Source organism: Anoplophora glabripennis, unplaced genomic scaffold, assembly GCF_000390285.2.
Source record: "Anoplophora glabripennis isolate ALB-LARVAE unplaced genomic scaffold, Agla_2.0 scaffold498, whole genome shotgun sequence".
Lineage (NCBI taxonomy): Eukaryota > Metazoa > Arthropoda > Insecta > Coleoptera > Cerambycidae > Anoplophora > Anoplophora glabripennis.
Window position 1 is genome coordinate 361,054 of NW_019416801.1, and position 21,438 is coordinate 382,491.

General features: G+C 33.3%; 1 protein-coding gene across 1 annotated transcript in view; it reads right to left on the reverse strand.

The window, feature by feature from the left end:
* LOC108908688 (pickpocket protein 28-like) overlaps nt 1–3,676 on the reverse strand; it is a 14,096-nt gene extending 10,420 nt beyond the window's left edge. Inside the window, exons 1-4 of the mRNA XM_018712802.1 lie at nt 3,471–3,676; nt 2,979–3,221; nt 1,592–1,694; nt 1,363–1,514 (exon numbers count right to left, since the gene is read on the reverse strand). Of these exons, the coding sequence (XP_018568318.1) occupies nt 1,363–1,514; nt 1,592–1,694; nt 2,979–3,221; nt 3,471–3,676 (704 nt within the window). The remainder of the gene's footprint in view (nt 1–1,362; nt 1,515–1,591; nt 1,695–2,978; nt 3,222–3,470) is intronic.
* Nucleotides 3,677–21,438: the final 17,762 nt, after the last annotated feature.

The window sequence follows — 21,438 nt, forward strand, 5'->3', positions numbered from 1 at the left end:
CTCTACTCCTCATTCTAACTACGAGAATTAGCCCAGAAGTCGTAGACTTGTGCGGGAGAGGAGGCGGCATATTATTATTAAGCAGGCCGCATTTGCGCCCAGGAACGACTTAAGTTGGTAGGCCCTAACCAAAATTTAATGCAGGAATGAGGGAAACCTGGAAAACCTCATTAATTAGGGGTGTGGTCAAATGCCAACCGCTGTCAATCTTTCACATTGACCCAAGCCAACTTTCTTCCACCCTACCATACCTGCACAGAGGGTGCCAATCCTCCGTACAAGCATAGCTAATCTACAGTCTACCGGCCGCAGGATTCGATCCCGTGCAGATAATATACATCGATTTAAGTACTGACGCCTTAAACTGTGCGGCTATCGACTGAATATAATTGATGATAATTGATGCCTTAAAAAAAAGGTCTCAGGATATCTGGGAAACAAATTGTTTTCAAAGAAATCGGTGTAAAAAAATGACATAATCAGCAAATATATACTTAAAAAGGTAAAGGTCATGAAGCTTACCAGCAATTAGGCCATGCTTGGTCCTTTTTGCGTGCTAACTTCCACTACCCTCCACCTTAACAATCACAAACATCCATGGTACGACAGGAAAATTCGAAAGAATTTTCCTGCCGCGTGCGGGATTCGAACCCACTACGATTTTGCCGCACAGCCCTGGCTCGCCTCTGTAGGCAAGCCTTGGCCGCTTCGGCTACCGCCGCGCCCCAGGAAATATCTACTTAATAACAGACCTGGGGAAAATAATTGATGCCTATAAAAACAAATCAAGAGCAGGAAAATCGGGACTGAGCCTGTTCCGCGCGGGATATTTAATTTTGGGTTAAAAATCGGGACGTCCCGTCAAAATCGGGACGTCTGGCAACGCTGATAAGTAGGTACTTATACGCCTAGCCATATAAATGACATTTAATATTATTGAGTAGCGTCACATAAGTTGTCGCTTATATGACGTTTGGAGAAAAAATAATTATGGTACCAAATGGACCAAATAGTATTATTAATTTATGACTTCATTTAAAGTTTAAAACTCCCTATGCACCCATAATTATATATATCAAACCAATTTTTTAACATACAGTAGTATTTTTTGCTTGTCTATTTGACAGTTAGCTGTTACGTTCTATCCATAAAAGAACAAATTTATTGGAATGCGTATACCCTATTTGACATTGCAATAAACATCCTAGGGCTATTGTGCGTTTCCCTAAGATAAATTATACATATACTATTTGAATAGAATTGTAATGTGTTTTTTTATATGGGAAAAAAGTGCTGTTTTACACAATTTGTCTTATGAAAAATCATTCGGCAATAAGATAACAAATACAAAAAAAAACTTACACCTTATTTCTAAGAAATTGACTCCTATCCAACATGTTAAAAGTAAAACATAACCCGTCCTCTGTAAGAATAGGATAGAAAAGACTGCTGCAAGATTTATTCTGCAAAGTCCATCTACAGGAATGGAACACATCGTCAAATTGAGGCGCAACCTAAAAATATTTTAATAAAATCGAAAAGAGAGTAACGTCTTTTCAATCTAAAAAGTAGAAATTCAAAAGAAACTTACACTCATTAAGAAGTCAATCGTATCAAGACCAGTAGTTAGGCTGCCATTATTGTAGTAAAAGTGATTGTCACAAATTAGCGCACTATCTGAGAAATGTTTCCATCTAAAAAAAATAGTTTCAAATTTTCTAATTGCTATTTTCTTAATAATTAGCCTGGTTGGTCAGTGCGATGATTATCAACATATCGATAGTTGGCATTTCTTAGGCTTGTTTTAGATGGACGCTGACGGTTAATGCGTTCTAACACACGAGCAGAAATAATTCTAATGAAAAAATATTGACAGCTGTTGTTTTATCCGCGGCTTATACGACAATGTTCATCAATGTTCATCAGCCCTATTCAGCGTTTGTGTAAAATGTAATATCAGCGTACCGTCAGCGTGCTGACCATAGCGCCTGTGTGAAACGGCGTTTAGAAGTTGTTGGTGTGTTTATCTCTGCCAATTCGACTTTTTTACTATTAGACATATTTTTTTAACCAAGAGCATGTAGCCTGTTTCAGAAAAAATCAGTCACATAGCAATTACTGTAGGTCAACATATTAACAGCGCCCTGATCATTAGCACATCGACGATTCGACGATCGAAAGCTTCATCAGCGTTATCGATTTAACTTAATATGAATAGACCGTCAGCGCGCTGACCATCAACGCCTAGGTGAATCGGTGCGCAGAAGCTGTTGGCGTGTTCGTTTATGCCAGCTTGCCACTCGGCTATGCGAAATATGTTTTCTGAAACAATAAAATGTACCGTTTCATAAAATAGTTCTACTACACCAACGGCTTCTAAGCTACGTTTCACACAAGTGCTGATGGTCAGCGCACTAATCATCAGCACATCGATGATTGCCATTACTTAGACTCGTTTCAATGAACGCTGATGGTTCTGATAATAATCCGCGAGCAGGAACAATTTGCTATGAAATAATATTGACCGTTGTTGCCCTATCTCTGGATTATACGACAGTGCCCAGTTGGTCTAGACTGTAAAACACACATAACGTCAATGGATCATCAGCGTATGCGTGAATTGGAGCGATGCCTTGTTTAAAAAAAAACTGGGTCCTACAATAAAGTGATAGGTTAACACATCTACAAGTTCTGAGCTCAGTTTCACACAGGCGCTAATCGTCAGCGTGTTGATCAACAGCACATCAACGATTATTACTATCTGAGGCTTATACGACAATGCCCAATTTGCCTGGGCTTGTAGATGTAACAGTGCTCGAGAAACTTCAGCACTATCGAATCAACGCCTGTGTAAAACGAAATTTAAGAACTGTTGGCGTGTTGCTCTATGCCAGCTTGAACTTTTACTGTGCGACACATGCGACACTCTGAGACTATAGAATGGACTAACGTCAAGTTTCGAATGCTAGCATACTTACTCAAGATCAGTTAAGTTATGTTGCATCCTATATTTGTCGAATGCGTCAGTGAAATTGTACACCGTCTGTTTAGTTTTAGTTTGTGGACAGATGGTCACTGCTGGGAAGGGTATTTGCCAAACAGCGGTTGGACTTCTTACAAAACTTACTAATACTGGGGACGTGTCCCACTTTTCCCAGGTTTTTATTATCAAATTGATACATATACAGAGCGATATGCAGAACAGTATTAACCACCATAGTCTGAAATTATTAAAAAAATAATGTAGCTGGAATTTTTGTAATAACAGTTCATGTGATGTATGTATGTAATAAACTTTTTCCATACAAACTTCAAAATTATTAATAATCCAAGACTAACGGTAAGTCTATAAATTTTGAGGTTATTGAAATATTGTGTAAATATCTGATGGTATCCAATAAATGAAAATGTTAATGGTATTAAAGGAACCAGCTTCCTGTTTTAATTTAAAATAGTTTTATCCTACTTACTTTTCAAAAATGGATCTGTCTTGTTCTCCCATGTATTTGAATCCGTGGATGCTAGTATATTCAGTGCACTGCTGTATATAATCAAGCATATTTTTTCGAAATCCTGGATACTTCTGCTTCGTTTCAATGGCTCCATTTTCAATATCCTTTACCTTCGCCAATTCCACGTCTGTTAATTTATCTTCTTGGCTTATCGCTCTTTTCATTCTTAGCTGCTATAGGAATTTTCTACGAGATTTGGAAAAATAGAAGCAAAATAAAATCTTTTGTTAGAACAAACTTTTGCAAAAAATCCGGTTAATTTGGTAATATTGTTTGATTTGATAAATTTTATTTTGAAGGGTACTACTAACAGTACTAAGAAAATAATTGCGTTTATATCCACAATTAAATTAAATCGTAGTAAAGTAGTTTTCAGTATAAAATAATGTAGTTTAAAATATTGTATAAAAAGTATTTTATAATAAATACTTTTATAATAAATATTTTAAGTAAATAAAAATTAAATATATGTCTTATATTATAATAAAATGTTATGTTTTTATTAAATTTTATTTTATTTTATTTTTTAATTAAATTTTATTCTCAACTCACAAATTGTTTGAATTAATTGAATACTTACTTAATTGTCTTCAACACATTAAAATTATGTTTAATATTTAATTTTTTTTTTAATAACTATAATAGTTTAAATAAGTAAAAATAATTTGAAAAATATTATCATTTTTTTATTTAAGAAAAAAATACTCTGCTAAAACAAATTTATTTATCTTTGAAATGCTCAACTCTTATCTCCAGGAATCAGTTCATATAAACCAAACAAATAGAAAAAACTCAGAGACTAATTATATCTATATTCTCATATTCTAAAATACGGTTCAAATAATATTACACAAGTTTGATATTTTTCAATGCTATTCAAATCACCGTAAACAATAATTCCATATTGACATTATTAATTGACATCGAATAGTACTTTCTAAAGTGTTTTTATTTTATATCTAACCAACCTTACACAAATTTGTTTATCTATATTACAAAAACAATTTTTATTTATTTTTATTTTACATAAAGTGATTGTATTACTGGTGGTGGCAGATATTTTAAGTATTATTACTCTAAGGCTTGTAGAGTTCATGAGGCTCAGGGCAGTCTAATAATATGTGGGCTCTTATGGTTTAGAAGTTTAATTTATTAGATATATTCGTTATAATCGTTCCGACGGCGACGGTACGTTCCCCGCTCGCTGTTGCGTTCCCGTGCAGGCTCGTTACTTTGAGTCTCGGTTAAGCCTTGATTAACTAACCAGGCGATTAGACTGTGAATTTACTACGAGTGTTATAAAATAAATCCGTATATGTACAGTCTAATCATGTGATTACTTAATCAAGGCTTAATAGAGACTCAAAGTACCGGGCCTATTGTAAACGAAAACCAACACTTGACAGTTCCTGTCAAAGTTTTTTTTCACAAATCTGTCCGTGAATTGTCTTTATATTATTCATAAATGACTTGTTCTGTTTTAAACAAAAACTTGTTCAGGTAAGTCTTTACTTCCAAACTTTCCTATCTGTAATGTTTATTCTATTTTAGTTTAAATGTGCACAAATCTGTCAACTCTATCATTGAATTCTACACTGTATTATAATAAATGCTGCACCTTCTTTATAACCCTGGGTTTAATTCTTTACAAACTGTGGATATTGAGTATACTTCTATTCATGGACATATTTTTAAATCCAACTTATAGTAAACTTCTTCTAACGTCTCCTTCAAACAACAACTTGCAGACAATTTCTCAATTTCTTTCAATCCTGCTACCTTCCTTTAATTTACTTTGATACTAAATTCATCAATTTTTTACTTTTTTCACCTTCCTTTTTTTCAAGTAACTAATTTCTATCTCCCTCTTTCTTTTGTTTTTCTCCTGATCCTAGTTACCCTTTAAGGTTTGTGACGTCTATTGGTCACTATGACGCCTGAGCGACGGCGGTTACCTCGGGCGCCAGTTTCCGTTTATAGTGCAGAAACACCACTACGCGGGCGGCTACAGTGAAGACACGGTATGTCCAGAGGGTCTAGAGAGAGTTAGACTTCACACAGGAATAAAAGCCACACAATTGGAATATATTTACATTTATTCAGTCCAATTCTACCTATTTACACTATTCTACTCTATTACTAAACGGTTATGGATATATACAGGGTGACTACGGAAAACGCTAACGGCGGTGCGGTGTTAAGCGGTGACCTGACGAAAGCAAAGCACAGCAGAGCCAGCGGAACGGTAAAACAGGCAAACGGTTAATGCGGTAAGCGGTAGTGCAGATACCAGAAAGAAGGAAGCGATCTAGCAAAGCAAAGCTACAATCAATAACTATAGACTAGACTTGGCTACTATCTTTACACAAAAGCAATAAAACAGTAACAGCGGGGCTCCTCAATCCTGGCAGGCGGCTGGCAGAAAATCTCTGAAAGAAAGATGGATTAGTTACGACCTGCGTTTCAACTCATAGGACAGAAAGGGAGGAAAGGATGACAACATCCNCGACTGATTCCTTCGCTGGCAGGTAGAAGACTGGCGTACGATTATCATCGCGGTGTGAATTTGCCAGCTATCGGCTGCGCGGTGACGGACGGTGTTTGAAATGCCAAAAATGAATGACGGTGCGGTACATCATATTTATTCATAAAATAAAATAAAAAGAACACAAATGTGGGGTGTTGGAAAATCACTTTGTTACAATAGGAAACTAAAAGATTGACCATATTTAAAATTATAATTCATTTTATAGAATCACATTCTTCCTATCACAAACACGTATGAATTTATATAGAAAACTAAAAATTAGAACAGGTTTAAATATGTGTTTTATATAGAATTACATGTAGATTTTTACATTGCGTGTTACGGCTATATTACTGGAGTTAATGTTTGTCCCTAATAAAGCTGTTAATTGGTTTATTTTTTAGGTTGTCCCTATCGAATGAATGTTATGAATGAAAAAAGACAACCATATTACTCAAATAGAAATTTATTGATTATGAAATAAAATATTTTTTGTTAACTTATGCCTTATCCTAAGAATATTATCCTGCATTTTATTACAAAAGTGGTCAGAGCATACATAGGTATATATAGATATTGTTTCTGTATATGGAATTCCTAAGCTTCTAAACCACTGTCTTCTAATTAGAAGATTTTTCGGAAATCTATAACAAATAAAAAAATCGGTTAAATTTTTTACGCTTTTGTTTATCTGATTTACTAATGCCTTTTGGCACTTAAATTTTGTCAAAGCGAAATATTTAAATTTAACCCCAACAGCTTGTTTTATTGCTACGTCTATGATTACTGTTACTTATGGAACGATCGTTGATTTTCTGGTACATATTGCAAATATAGCATTTCTTCGGCATTGTTAAACACTTTTTTCACTGGAAAAAATCTTACTAACAAGCACGAAATCATTAAAAACGCAAAAACATTAGATTACACTACGAAACACAACAATGGTGTACTCAAGTTTTCTGGCAAATGTCAAAATGTGAGCATTGTGAGCGTAAACGTGGCGCGAACATGAATCATTGGAGATTCAAACAAATACCCTGAATTATTTATCTATGTCATTTCTTGATCTGTGATTTGAAATATGGAAGAATCATGTGAAGTAGATGTCATTTATTTTATATTTTGTACAAATGTTTATATTTGTGTACGTGTATAGGATTGCGTTTAGGTATACTTGCAGATATTTATTTTTTCAAGGTATCCTTTTGTATCTTTATTTCTACTGTAAAATTTATTATTATTAAAAGGTTAGATTTTCTTTATATTATTTTTCAGTAATGTTATTTGTTTTTCATGTACCTACCATTTCAAGATTTATAATCATAACAAACTTTTTTTAATTATCAGTTCGTCATTGTTACCACATTCATGGTCTGAACATTAGAAAATTTCCATTTCAGAGGCGTATTTGAACAATATAAAACGATGGGTAGCATTTTTAAAATACTTCTGATATTGTTTTGTGACATTTTTATTTGTATGATGAATTACAGAATTCGTAATCCATATTAAAAACTTTTTTCAGTGGCTTCTCAAAGAGAAAAAATCTTGGGAAAAGTTGCCGCATCCCCAAACTAGAAGAGCAGTTATTTTTTTTTAATATACAATAACAACATTTTTCAGTTTAATTTTTTAAGAAGTCAGAAAAAGTTGTCTGGAGTACGAACACAAGCGTACCTGATTGAAAATCAAACTTCTTTGTTTGACGATTAAAAGGATCTGTGAATTCTGTGATTTAAAAGCCCCGAGTTTCTGAATGTGTCAAGCTGCGTCATAGACCTTATAAACTAGTTTACAAGTCTATGAACTTATGGTAAATGTCTAACCATCGTCTGCTAAATCGCCAGCACGGGTGCTACGAGTTAGCAGACAATGGTCTAACAAGTAAACCGACAACTTTGTATAATCTAAGAATGTACGTTATTTAACAGCAGAACATATTATTTTAAATAATCTTACCTTTTATAGAACAGAAATAAATTTAGTCGATCGCCACAGTCACCAAAAGCCAAGCCAAGCTGAACATCAGACGAATAAATGAAATTATTTCTCTGATAGCTGAACCGCCAAACGCCAAACCAAACAAGTCATAGAGATGTCAAATGTCAAAAAACGCCATTTGCGTCTTGCATGTGAAAACTCAGGCACTTTTTTGCGAACACCGTTTTACAATTATTGAATACAATTTTTCGTGATAGACGCATCGACACCGTTGGTATCAACATATAAAACTTGAAAAAAATATCGTATTGGTGCTCTTAAAATTAAATTGCGAGCAGAAATAAAACAAAAACCAGCAATATAGATGTCGAAAATAACCATGATTATTTTTGCCATACGATTTACAACCAATAAGAACCCATAACTTGTAAAATTTTAATATTTATACATAGAGTAGTTGTATCAATCAGAACATACGTTCATTTGAATAATATAACAGGTTATCATTTTATAATTTTACCTCATTAATAGCACACACATAAGTACTATTATAAAATGCCATACCAGTTACACTTTATATATATTATATATATTTATATATATTATATATTATATTTATATATATTATATATCTCTCGTAAAAAAATAAACAACCAATAAAGGACAAAGTTACGTTGATCTTCGTTACAATGTCTTAAAGACGCATTTTGTACGTGATAATGAGTCGCCTTATGTAACTGTAACTGTGTAACACAAAACGTGTTTTTAAAACATCTTTTTCAGGGACAAAGACGTTCAGACAAGCTGAACGTCTTAAAGACAACTTGTGCTATCTGGGATAATATCAGAGCGATGTGACCTCAAATCTATATTACAAATTTTACACTAACTTCTATCTTGTTTAGACGTCAACCAACCTAATTACTATCACCATCACCGATTAATTACAAATGTGTATCAAATATTTACAAATTAGCTATTTACTCATTATTAGTGTTCAAGTTAGGTTAAACATGCTTCATAAATAAGTATGTGTTCAAAAACAATACAATTTAATATTATTACATTTATTATATTACCTTTAAACTGTTGTTCTTCTTCCCATTCGCTTTTATGAGTCTATCTATATTTCGACCATTTACCCATTTTAATATTTCTTTGATTTATTCAAATATTCCAAATTACAATCATACAAGGTTAGATTAGATTCATTTGCATCGAACCACGAACTATGGATAGGATAGATAGATTTCCCCGGTCAACACCCACGGTCTATTAATAGACAGTGGTCAATACCAAAGTTCAGCAGTCACTGCACCACAGACTCATTCTTAAAGAGTCGTCACTGGTCAAGGTCCGTGATCCGTGTCACTGAAGTATACCGCATTCAGTCATCACAGAGGTTAAAAAACGCAATATAAGCGCAACTTCTTTAAATGAAAATCGCCAAATCGCCCAAAATGCGCTTTGCGCTTTTTTTAAATATCAAGCGCAAATTATCAGTTAAAATCGCCCAATTTGCGATAAAGCGCCCAATCTGGCTACACTGGTCGAGAACATCCCACGTCGTATATCGTACGTTTGCTCGACCCCAATCCATCCCGACCAGTCCCCCGGTTCCTTCCGGGTTAGAGCCGCGTATGACATCTCCCTTTTTTCCCCTTTAACAAAAGCTAAATATCGATGGCGTCAAAACAATATAGTATCTCCATGGGGGATGATTTTATAGGAATCAAAAAAAAATTTATAAAACCTACTTTTCCGATTAATGGGCATTTTTTCTACATATCCTCAAAATTTTTCTTAATAAATAATAAACCTATTTGATTTTAATGGAGACAAGTGGTATTTCACAATAATAATTGTCAAACCGGGGAGATACATGGTACTGCATTAAAACAATATTTTAATATTTTACGAACTTAAACTTTATTTTTTTGCTTAATGATATAATTCCGAAATAATATTAAAATATTTTAAAATATGAACTTCTTCTAACAACTTATCGTTTTAACTATTTTTGTAAGATATCGTAAAGCGGTCAATATTTTTTATGAAGTTTGGTTTTAATTTCCTGTAGGCGTAGGTTTTTTTCCTCGATCAGCTTCAGACTGTTCTTCTAACAACTTATCGTTTTAACTATTTTTATAAGATATCGTAAAGCGGTCAATAATTTTTATGAAGTTTGGTTTTAATTTCCTGTAGGCGTAGGTTTTGTTCCTCGGTCAGCTTCAGACTGTTCTTCTGTAGTTACATTGTCATCTTCTTAGCTCTTATCTTCACTATTTTCTTCAATACTTTCATCTTTTTCACTTTCAGGTAAGTAATCGTTCTCCATTTCTGTTCTATAATTTTAGTCTTCAGTTTCTCTGTATGTCTTCATTCTCGTTGTCGTTAGTTTCTATTTCTGCTTTGTTTTGTTTGTTATATTCTGGTTGATGTTCACACTCGTGTATGTTCGACCTGGGTTATTTTCGTCTTCAATACATCTAGACATCTCATCATTAACTCATTTTGCTCCTCAATTTCTAGTTGATGAACTAATTTTTGACCTATATCTGGAATGGTTGTCATAATAGGCAATAATTTCCTTTCAACTTCATTTGGATTGCAAACAATGTGCACATACGAGGGTTGCCTTTTATATTTCGGGATTAGAGAACAAAAACAAATATGAATCAACGAAAATCACTTTATTGTTTTTCAAAATATTCCCCATGAAGATCTATACACTTTTGCATGCGTTTGAACCAATTGTCGAAGCACTTTTGCCACTCTGATTGAGGTATCTCCAAAACATGATTTGGCTCATCTTGAAACACCCATACAGTCGACTGCTGTTTACTTTCGGGCTCATACGCGTAAATCCACGATTCATCACCTGTCACGATGTCATAGACGTGTTTCGAAGCACCGCGATCGTATTTTTTGAGCAATTCTTTAGACCAATCGACACGAGCCTTTTTTTGAGCGATTGACAAATTGTGTGGGATCCAACGCGAACAAATTTTTTTGACAGTCAAATGTTTATGCAATATTGAATGTATGCTGATCACATGACGATCTTGCAATATCAGTTCGCGCGCAGCATCAATGGTTTTCGGAACAACAACTGATTTTGGACGACCTTCACGAAATTCGTCTTGGAGTGAACTACGACCACGATTGAATTCACCATACCATCGATAAACACTGGTCCTTGATGGAGCTTCATCGCCAAAAATTGAATTAAGGTCATCCATGCACTGTTGCTGAGTTAATCCACGTCGAAAGTTGTAAAAAATAATCGCATGAAAATGTTCACGATTTAATTCCATTTTTGGGCCGACATGAATCTTTTAAGTTACTGTAAACAACACAAATAGCGCTCGTATGTCAAAACGTTCTGAGTACGTATAACCTCAAAAATGTCAAACTTTACGATAGAGCTATAAGTTGCCAGATTGCAACACTAGGGTTGCCAAATCCCGAAACATAAAAGGCAATCCTCGTATTATGTTGTTCTTTTGCATTAATGCCGGTATTTACGAATTCGGGCAATACATTTTCTTTTTCCTGACTATCCAGAAAAACAATTTCAGCATTTTCTAGAACCACTTCAAAATCTTTTTGATTCATAGTAGGCAAATTCTCTACAATAACTTTCTTACTATCGCAGGTTTTATTTTTTGCATTAGAATTACTTTGAGTTTCTAGCTTGGAATTGCACATGGCTGAAATCATTTTAGTTCTATTGGACATCTTGGACTTGACAAAAATGTTACTTATCTGAAACATGAAAACTCGCATCAAGCTTTCTGACAAGCAATCCAAGTGCCAAGGGGACACTCACGATTTCTTATTGGAAAAACAAATTTTTGTACCTAATTTGAAATCTCTATGATTGCTGGTTCTAAAACTCGTGTTTCTAGGCTGACAGGTGAAAAATTTTTATTTAATTTCAAAAAGCGATTTTATACGACCAGTTTTTAAACTACAGTAGGTACCGTTTCGGTAAATAATCAAAGACACATATCTACCATAATTCGAGAAAAGATGTAATATTCATTAACACGTATCTCCTAAGGTCTCAAATTATTTCAAATTTCTTTATAGAACCATACAATTATAACCATACAATTATATTTAAAAAATACGTAACTTTAATAAATAAACATGAAATAATATAATAGATATTATTATTATATTATATATAAATAAAAGAATATATGATAATTAATGAAAAACTTACCAAGTTTAACACTTCACAGCACAACGGCCATTATTTTGTAGGCGATACGAGGTATTGTATTTGTTTTTGACACATCAAGGATTTGTTAATTGAATTAGTGGCATTGTGGCGCAATCTATCGATTCATTATATATGTTTCAATCAAAGGGGACAGAAACCTTGATTTTTAAAAATTGTGGAGATACGAGGTATTATATTGACACCAACGATTTATTACATAATATAATTCCTAAATTTAACTGGAGATGTATGCTTCTTTGATGCCTGCTTGGGGTTGAAAAACAAATTTCAGTCAATCTTTGACAGCGTTGAAAAATTTGGCATTTTTACTTCATAGTTCGATTTCTCTCTCACTTTACTAAAAAAAAGGTATTCTGGTTATCAGTCGATATCTTGTACCGTTTTTGAGAAAATCGAATTTTATTAACAACATACACCTATTGTAACAAAAATTCGATATTAACATTTTGGTGAAAATATTGGTTTTCATGGAAATTAATAAAAGAAAAAACAGAACTGTTAAGTAAGAAGTTCAATATGTGCACCTTGAACTTCAATGCATTTTCTGAAATTGCTCAAACACTTCTGTTGTAATCGAAATAACATGTAGTGATCATTTGTAATGATGTCGGCGTAGGTAATTATGCGATTAAATAATTCTTCCGTATCATTTACAGGAGTTTGATAAACATGACTTTTAAGATGGCTTCAAAGAAAAAAATCGAGAGAATTAAGATCGGGAGACCGAGGCGGCTATCGAAAAGGAGTAATAATCCTAGTAGTATGTTGGTAACACTGTAACAAGGAAGTAGTCGAGAATTAGGTTCAATGGGTTCGGGGTTAGAGCATGGCAGCGTCATGGTATTGTACTGATAGCTTAACAGAATAAGTGTACGTTATAAATATACATGCGTGGTTTAAATTTAAATAACATAATAAAGCTCCGTATGAAACGGCATATTTATTTATGGAAAGATTTGAAATGTCATTACCCTAGAATTACAAGGTTCTAATTACCAAACATATGGTTTTGAGATATTGGACTTTAAAGTATAGATGTCGCCTCTTTGGAATTGTGTATAGTTAGTCAACTAACTTTGTTTCTGTAACGTGTACTTAGTATAGGGACTTATAAAATAGTACATTCGTAAAATTTAAATCATGAATAACGGTGAAAATCAAATTTAAGCTTGAGTTAGGACCTTGGTGATAAAAAAAATATGTGTTATTATACTAACAGGCTCCTATCTGATTCATTTATAGAAACAGGGTTCTATCTTTGAATATTTTGTTAAATCAATAAAAATAGAAAACTAGCAAGTTTATTATTTAAACCTAATAGTTATTTTTTACATCCTTAGAGTGTTATATTATAAAAATCTATTTTTTTTTTCTTTTTTGATCCCTGCGGTTTTTGTGTTGTATTTTAGTTGTTTTTCCTGTATAGGTCTTCTTCAGCCATTTCTGCAGTCCAACGCAGGTTGTTATTGGATTTTGAGGTGGTTTTGGTTAAAGACTAGGTATTTCTTCATCTGAAACAAAATTATTTATTAAGTTTTTAGTATAAGTTTTTGCAACATCATTTTTTTCTGATCCTCTTACCTTTAATATTAAATACAGCTTTGTAGTAATCTCTATCTTGGAGGCCTATATATGGAATAATTTTTATAAAAAAATCGCGCTTTTCGTGTTTGTCGTTTTTAGTTTTGATAGCGATTTTTCTGGTATCTTGGGTACCTTTTAGGGCTTCTGCTGATTTCAATAATCGTGGTTTAATGGTCGATGTTTTATAGTCGTTGGACTCATAAGATTGCCTGAACTGAACTATATCAAAGTTTTGTTGAACAAACTTTAGCGAGACAACTGAGGCAAATGGAACCGATTTAAAGTTTAATAACTTTGCGCACTCTTGATGGTTTTCAAAGGCATTTTCTCTTAGCTGGACTATGCCGTATGGGTTTTTAGGACTTATTGACTTTAATTGTCTTATGACACCCAAAGGTGATAAATATTCTATTTTATTTAAGGCCCTTTCAATCACACTGTGTGCATTATCTACCTCGTGTATTGCAGAATGGCCTGGAATTGAATATTTCATTATTATCGAGTTTAAATTTGGATTCTATTTCATAAATTTGCACACAGCATAGGCAAGCACAGAATTTCGGTTCTGTGGTACGCAGGAAATCATTCCAAGTGTGGTTTTAATGCAAGACTTGCTTTTTGGATAGCTTTTGCTTCCTCAATTTTCTGCCAGGATTTTTGTAACATTTCTATCTAGCCCAGGAGAAGTGTATGCTTTACGAGCCCACGTCTGAGAATGGTATACTTCAGCTAGCACTTTTGCTGCATCACATAACTTTTCCAAAATCTCTAATCTGTCCACCCCTTGCTCTTTGTTATCTAAAAGTTCGGAAATCACCAAGCCTAAAGGTGCCATGGCCGCTCCTAACAGATTTTGTGTGTCTACAAAATGACTATCTCGTTTTTAGCAGTTTCACTTAATGACGAACTAATTTCCGAATTTAATTTTGGTGGCTTTAAGTTGCAATTTCCTTGTAAAGGGTATTTTTCTAAGAAGGTGTTCTTTAATTCTGGTGGTATACCTTGAGATAACCAAGTATTCCATCTAGATACCAACTCTGGATGAAAATGTAATTAATCATTTACTGGTTTACTTGGATCATCACCTAGACACTGTAAAACTTCCTGATTTGTTTCCAAGCACTCTGGGCCCAAATTTTCCAAGGGAAGTAAATCTTCAGGATCTGTGTGCTCTGAAAAGAAAAAACCAAAACACTCCCATAAGAATTTTTATTTTACTTTTACATATTTTTTAATATGATCTGCCTCTCCTTATGGAAAGGAAAAAACAAACCTTCAAAAATGGGAATTTTCGTTTTTCACCTCGTCTTACCTTAAGAGTAAGCTGAAGTGATTTTTCTAAACAGTTTAGTATATTTATCAGGTTTGTTTCTGCTGATGGCCTATTTTAATATCCCAAAGATTGTCGGTCGATAGCCGCACGGTTTAAGGCGTCAATCCTTTAATCGTGTGCAAATTTCTGCCCGGGTTCGATTCCCGCAGCCGGTAGACCATAGATTAGCTATGCTTGTACGGAGGATTGGCACCCTCTGTGCAGGTATGGTAGGGTGGAAGAATGTTGGCTTGGGTCAATGTGAGATATTGACACCAGTTGGCATTTGACCACCCCCCTAATTAATGAGGTTTTCCAGGTTTCCCTCATTCCTGCACTGAATGGTGGTTAGGGCCTACCAACATAAGTCGTTCCTGGGCGCAAATGCGGCCTGCGTAATAATAATATGCCGCCTCCTCTCCCGCACAAGTCTCCGACTTATAGGCTAATTCTCGTAGTTAGAATGAGGAGTAGAGATATTATTATTATTATTATTATTATTATTAAAGGAAGAAAGAAAAATTTTTGTACGCTACGTCCCACCTGGAGAGTGGACTCAAAACGATCAAATTATTTAAATGGGGTTTTTATTTTCTATTATTTGTTATGTTCCACCTTTAGAATGAACTCAAAAAACGCATGAAACATTACTAGTTTCAGCCGTTCTTGCACCTGATGAATTTAAATTATTGTCATCTAATAGAGTATTGATTCGCGTTACAGTGTGGACAGACTATGTCTTGTGTAGTTACAAACTTCTGTTCTGCAGCCTGTACCGATTTAAATTTGTTAATTACCTGCTTATTATTTAATTTCAAATTTGACGTATCTTTATTATTTTGAAGAGTTTCTAATACAAAACATTTTTTGGACAAAAAATCCAAGAACTGATTTAAAATTGGCAGTGAATCACCCTGTAATGAACTTTCCCATTCACGATTTGTTGTATAGTCTAATTTAGAACATATTACATGAATATGCATAATATCCCATTTATCCGTTTATATCTGTAATAGTTTTAAAGCATTAGTGTGTTGACATACTTTGTCTATTAATTGTCTCATTAAAATGTGCGAATCTTTTGTAACTGTTTGCAACTCAAATAGCGCTTTAACATGATTGTTTATAATAATTCATTTATTATCATATCGCTTTTTTATTAATTCCCAAGTAATGGAATAGTTATCGTCTGTTATTTTCAAACCTGCTATTAACTGGAAGGCTTCATTTTTTAAACATGACCTTAAATAATGTAAATTTTGTACGTATGTTAAATTGTTGTTATTGTGAGCTACAGACGTGAACCCATCGCGAAAAGCTATGTAAGCGTCGTAGTTTCCGGAGAAGTGTAAGGTAACACAAATAATACGTCGACACTTCCGATCATTAATAACATATAATCGTAATCAAACAGTACAGTAACACACAAACTGTGTTTACATGTTGAAAGAACATCAATAACAATAAGAGTTTTGATTATACATTCTCTGTACAATACTTAATGAGCGGCTGGTGGCAATTGCCTTACTTCTGCGTTTTTCATACTGCTTGGGCTTTCGTAACCCAATACTATAAACTACTTTGTCTATCAATACATTCATACGTCCCAATAGCTTTGATGACCTCATGCCAATTCCTTGGTCAGCAGAATCCCTTACAGAAGTTTGACAAATTAAGTGCTGGTAAACGTACTGACGGTTCTACGACAGTCTGACTTGCGTTAACGTTTCCTGAATATTCCAAACTGCGGCTCGCTTCGTTTTTTATTTTTTGAATACAGACACTCAAATCTTACAAGAATACAAAAGAACTTCTGAACCAATGTTCGTACTCATTGACAAGAATTCTAAAGTAGTTATTTTTTAAAACTTCCACAAGATCCATAATTTCTTTGGTACATAACACATTTTCGATAGTGTTTGTACATTTCGTTCTACCCAATTTGATGTCGTTGACAACTTTGGAGTTTTTTAGCCAACCAAAGTATTTTGCATCATTTAGCCATTCATTTTTAAATGTTCTTGGTTCACATATTCTTATCTTATCATCTGAATCTGGTAATCCTGCATTGAGTTTAGGTCTTTTCAAAAATAATTTCAAATTCATGTTCAGCATCCTGGAAAAGCGGGGATGGCAAAATTTGATTAGAAAAATCATAGTTTTATCGTAAAACAAATAATTACCAAATTTTTTATACTTGCTTCGATTTTTCGAATATTTTAATTTTTACTGATTTCCAAAGGATGTTGACATAAAATACAGATAGGTGAAAGCTTTTAAAAAACAGAATTGGGTACCATCACGTATATGTTCCAATCACTTTGAAGAAAATGTTTTAATTTTCAACAAAAATGTAGTCCGCAAATTAGCAAAAAATGCAATTCCCACATTAAATCTACCAGAAATATTAAGTAATTATACTTTATACGTATATGCGCAGTGTGTTCAAGTTTGACCTAGAACACTCTTGTAACATTTGTCTGGACTGTGCGATTTGAATGAATTTTTTTTGCATGTAGGGCTCACCCAATACTCAGTGAACATTTTAATGCTCACCACATAATTTTATAGAAATTATCTGGTGATAATAGTTTTTTTACGAACATTAATAGACCCAATCTTCAGATTCTTTTACGTTTCCTATTAGCCAACCTACCACGTCGAAGTCATCATATTCTGACCTAAGTAGTACATCATCGATACATCATCGAATAATGAAAAGATTACCCCAAGAAAGAAGAAGAAATAAAATATGAAGTTAGGCAGCTTTCCCACATTTCTAAAAAAACAAAAAAAATGATAACCGCAGAAAATAAATGTCATTTAAAAAAGAAAAATTAGGTACAATTTAAGAAACAGAAAAAATATATTTTTTTAATAACTNTCTACCCAATTTGATGTCGTTGACAACTTTGGAGTTTTTTAGCCAACCAAAGTATTTTGCATCATTTAGCCATTCATTTTTAAATGTTCTTGGTTCACATATTCTTATCTTATCATCTGAATCTGGTAATCCTGCATTGAGTTTAGGTCTTTTCTCGGGGGAAGATGTGGCCGCATCACCGCATCGTCCCTACAATTTATAATTGATTATTCTATTATTGGTTGATTTAATATTTAACTTACATTTTGCCTTGTGGATTCATTACTACGTCTTAACCTCCATCCATCCTCCAAAAGAACAAAAACAGACTAACGGAAAAGTCGGAAAATAGAAAATAAAACAGATCTACATGTACCTATGATAAACTGTCATTATTTGTAGATTTATACTATGTTCCTTTCATTGGGTATTAGTGTCATGGTCACAAAGAGACGAACGGTTATTGGCTGCTCTGTCGAATATGAGTTCTTGGTTTTGTAAACAGCCAAAAGACGCACGGCATTAGTGACTAGACTGACTAGACTAGGTTCAAATCAAATTGTCAAACTCATTAGCAGCGGTGCCAATGCAATTTCTTGGCATAATGTTTTGTACTTTAATTCTTCTTTGCATACAGTACTAAGGCAGTACGACTTAGATTACGCAGCGTTCGCGTTTGCGCTTTGCTTAGTACGTGTGTTTCTTTTTACTTGAGGGCCCAGGAGAGTCGAACGAAACTCTTTTTTTAGCAGCTGGTTAAGAGATCAGATTTTTGTAGTTTTCGTCATTACATATTTCTTTTCTTTTTGCAATAAATTCATGTCTAACATGTTTCCTGGTTGTATCATATTTAAATTTTGGTAGCCCAGCATCAGTCGTATCTTGGGGAAATGTATTGTAGGACGTTGTATAAATAGAAGTGAACAAGTTGGAGAAGAGAGCCGAAAAGTTTCCTTCTCTAGATAAGTAAAATAGACAATATATAAAACATAAATTTGAGCCATTATATACGGTGAGGTTCATATTCTTAGAAAACATGTTAATACTGCAAGAAAACAAGCATTTTGCTTTTAGATCAAAATTGCGACCTCCATTTTTCCCGTGAAAAAACAACTCGGACGATGACCTTCGGTTGACAACAGCCCATAACCTCGGCATTTTCAACACAAATGAGTTGAAAAAATTTGTAAATGTACCTATTTCAAAATATTAATAAAATAATGTCAAAATTTGATCAAATTCCAATTAATTTATTCTACTCAAAAAAATTCATGAAAATCGCCTGAAAATTAGCCTCCTNAAATAATTTCAAATTCATGTTCAGCATCCTGGAAAAGCGGGGATGGCAAAATTTGATTAGAAAAATCATAGTTTTATCGTAAAACAAATAATTACCAAATTTTTTATACTTGCTTCGATTTTTCGAATATTTTAATTTTTACTGATTTCCAAAGGATGTTGACATAAAATACAGATAGGTGAAAGCTTTTAAAAAACAGAATTGGGTACCATCACGTATATGTTCCAATCACTTTGAAGAAAATGTTTTAATTTTCAACAAAAATGTAGTCCGCAAATTAGCAAAAAATGCAATTCCCACATTAAATCTACCAGAAATATTAAGTAATTATACTTTATACGTATATGCGCAGTGTGTTCAAGTTTGACCTAGAACACTCTTGTAACATTTGTCTGGACTGTGCGATTTGAATGAATTTTTTTTGCATGTAGGGCTCACCCAATACTCAGTGAACATTTTAATGCTCACCACATAATTTTATAGAAATTATCTGGTGATAATAGTTTTTTTACGAACATTAATAGACCCAATCTTCAGATTCTTTTACGTTTCCTATTAGCCAACCTACCACGTCGAAGTCATCATATTCTGACCTAAGTAGTACATCATCGATACATCATCGAATAATGAAAAGATTACCCCAAGAAAGAAGAAGAAATAAAATATGAAGTTAGGCAGCTTTCCCACATTTCTAAAAAAACAAAAAAAATGATAACCGCAGAAAATAAATGTCATTTAAAAAAGAAAAATTAGGTACAATTTAAGAAACAGAAAAAATATATTTTTTTAATAACTATAAAAGCAGTACATACACCAAAGCTACAGAAAAATAAAATTGTGTATCATGTATTAAATTTTTTTTGAAAAGTGAACATATTTGAAAATTTGCATGAACATCAATTTGATAATTCCCTTAACAATTGGAATCATTTAATAGAAGTTGTAAGGGCTGTATTGCATTTTTCATTAGACGAAAATTATTTTTTTTTATTCCGTCCAATTATTGTAAGTCATAGCCAAATTGTTTTGAAGTTAGTTTCTCTAATACTCTCTTAATGGCGTCTTCACAAACTTTACCAGTTTCGGTTTGAAGCATCAAAGACTAAAAAATATAACTACAGTGTGTCCTACAATACATAACATACATTGCACCAACAATTACTTCTATTACTTGAATTTTTAAACCACTTTTCATCATTAAACCGACACTGCAAAAAAGATTTTTATAATTTGCCAAACGTAAGTACTTAACATAATCTTGTAATGGTGGAAACTGATAAAAAGAAATATATAAATAAAGTAGGGAGACCGATTAACAATGATACACTTTTCCTTCAAAGCATTTTTAAAACTATGTAATTAATTCTTCTTGTTTATTTTACACTGCTTTATGTCATATTATTAAAACATTTAGAAAATATAGTTTAAATTGACATTATCCTGTTTCAAGCCGACAGACTATTCTTTTAACAATTTTTGTTTTAACAAACAACCCACTCGTTAAACTAAAAGGAAAAATATACTTCTTTACTTTCAAAAGTACAAAAAAGGTAATTAAATATAATTAACGTACCTATATTAAATTTTGTAATCCTCTTGTTTTTGATGACTTTTCTGTTAGAATTTGACCAATATAAAAAACTTGTGTTATAAATTCAACAACCACATAATATTCTTTTTGAGGTTTCTTAAATAAATTTTTCCAAATCTGCAAAAGTTTATTCATTTGTGGATTCGTGATCAGATTTGCAATCAAATGGAAAGTTGTTAAGAGTTTTTTAGAAGCAGTGACCTCAAAAACAGCTCGCGTCACCTTTTTCAGTTTTTGGATTCTTCCAGCAGCTTCAGTTCGGGTGTACTAGTAGGTATAAAACTCCTGCCCTTCTGATTTACCCTTCCGATTTCCTTTACGTTCACCAGCTTTTGGGAGCCCCCTGCTCTTTTGATGGAACAAAATTATTTATTGGTGGTATTGGTGATTTGATTCGACAATAAGCGACGACTGAGATGATAAAACTGAGATTAGATTGGAGGTTAAACAAACTTCCTTTGAAGGAGCAGGACGATAAGTAACCTTACTAGTTAAGAAGTCGACTTCTGTAAAAATATGTCTGTCATATGGGTAAATTCCCACTTTTTAAATA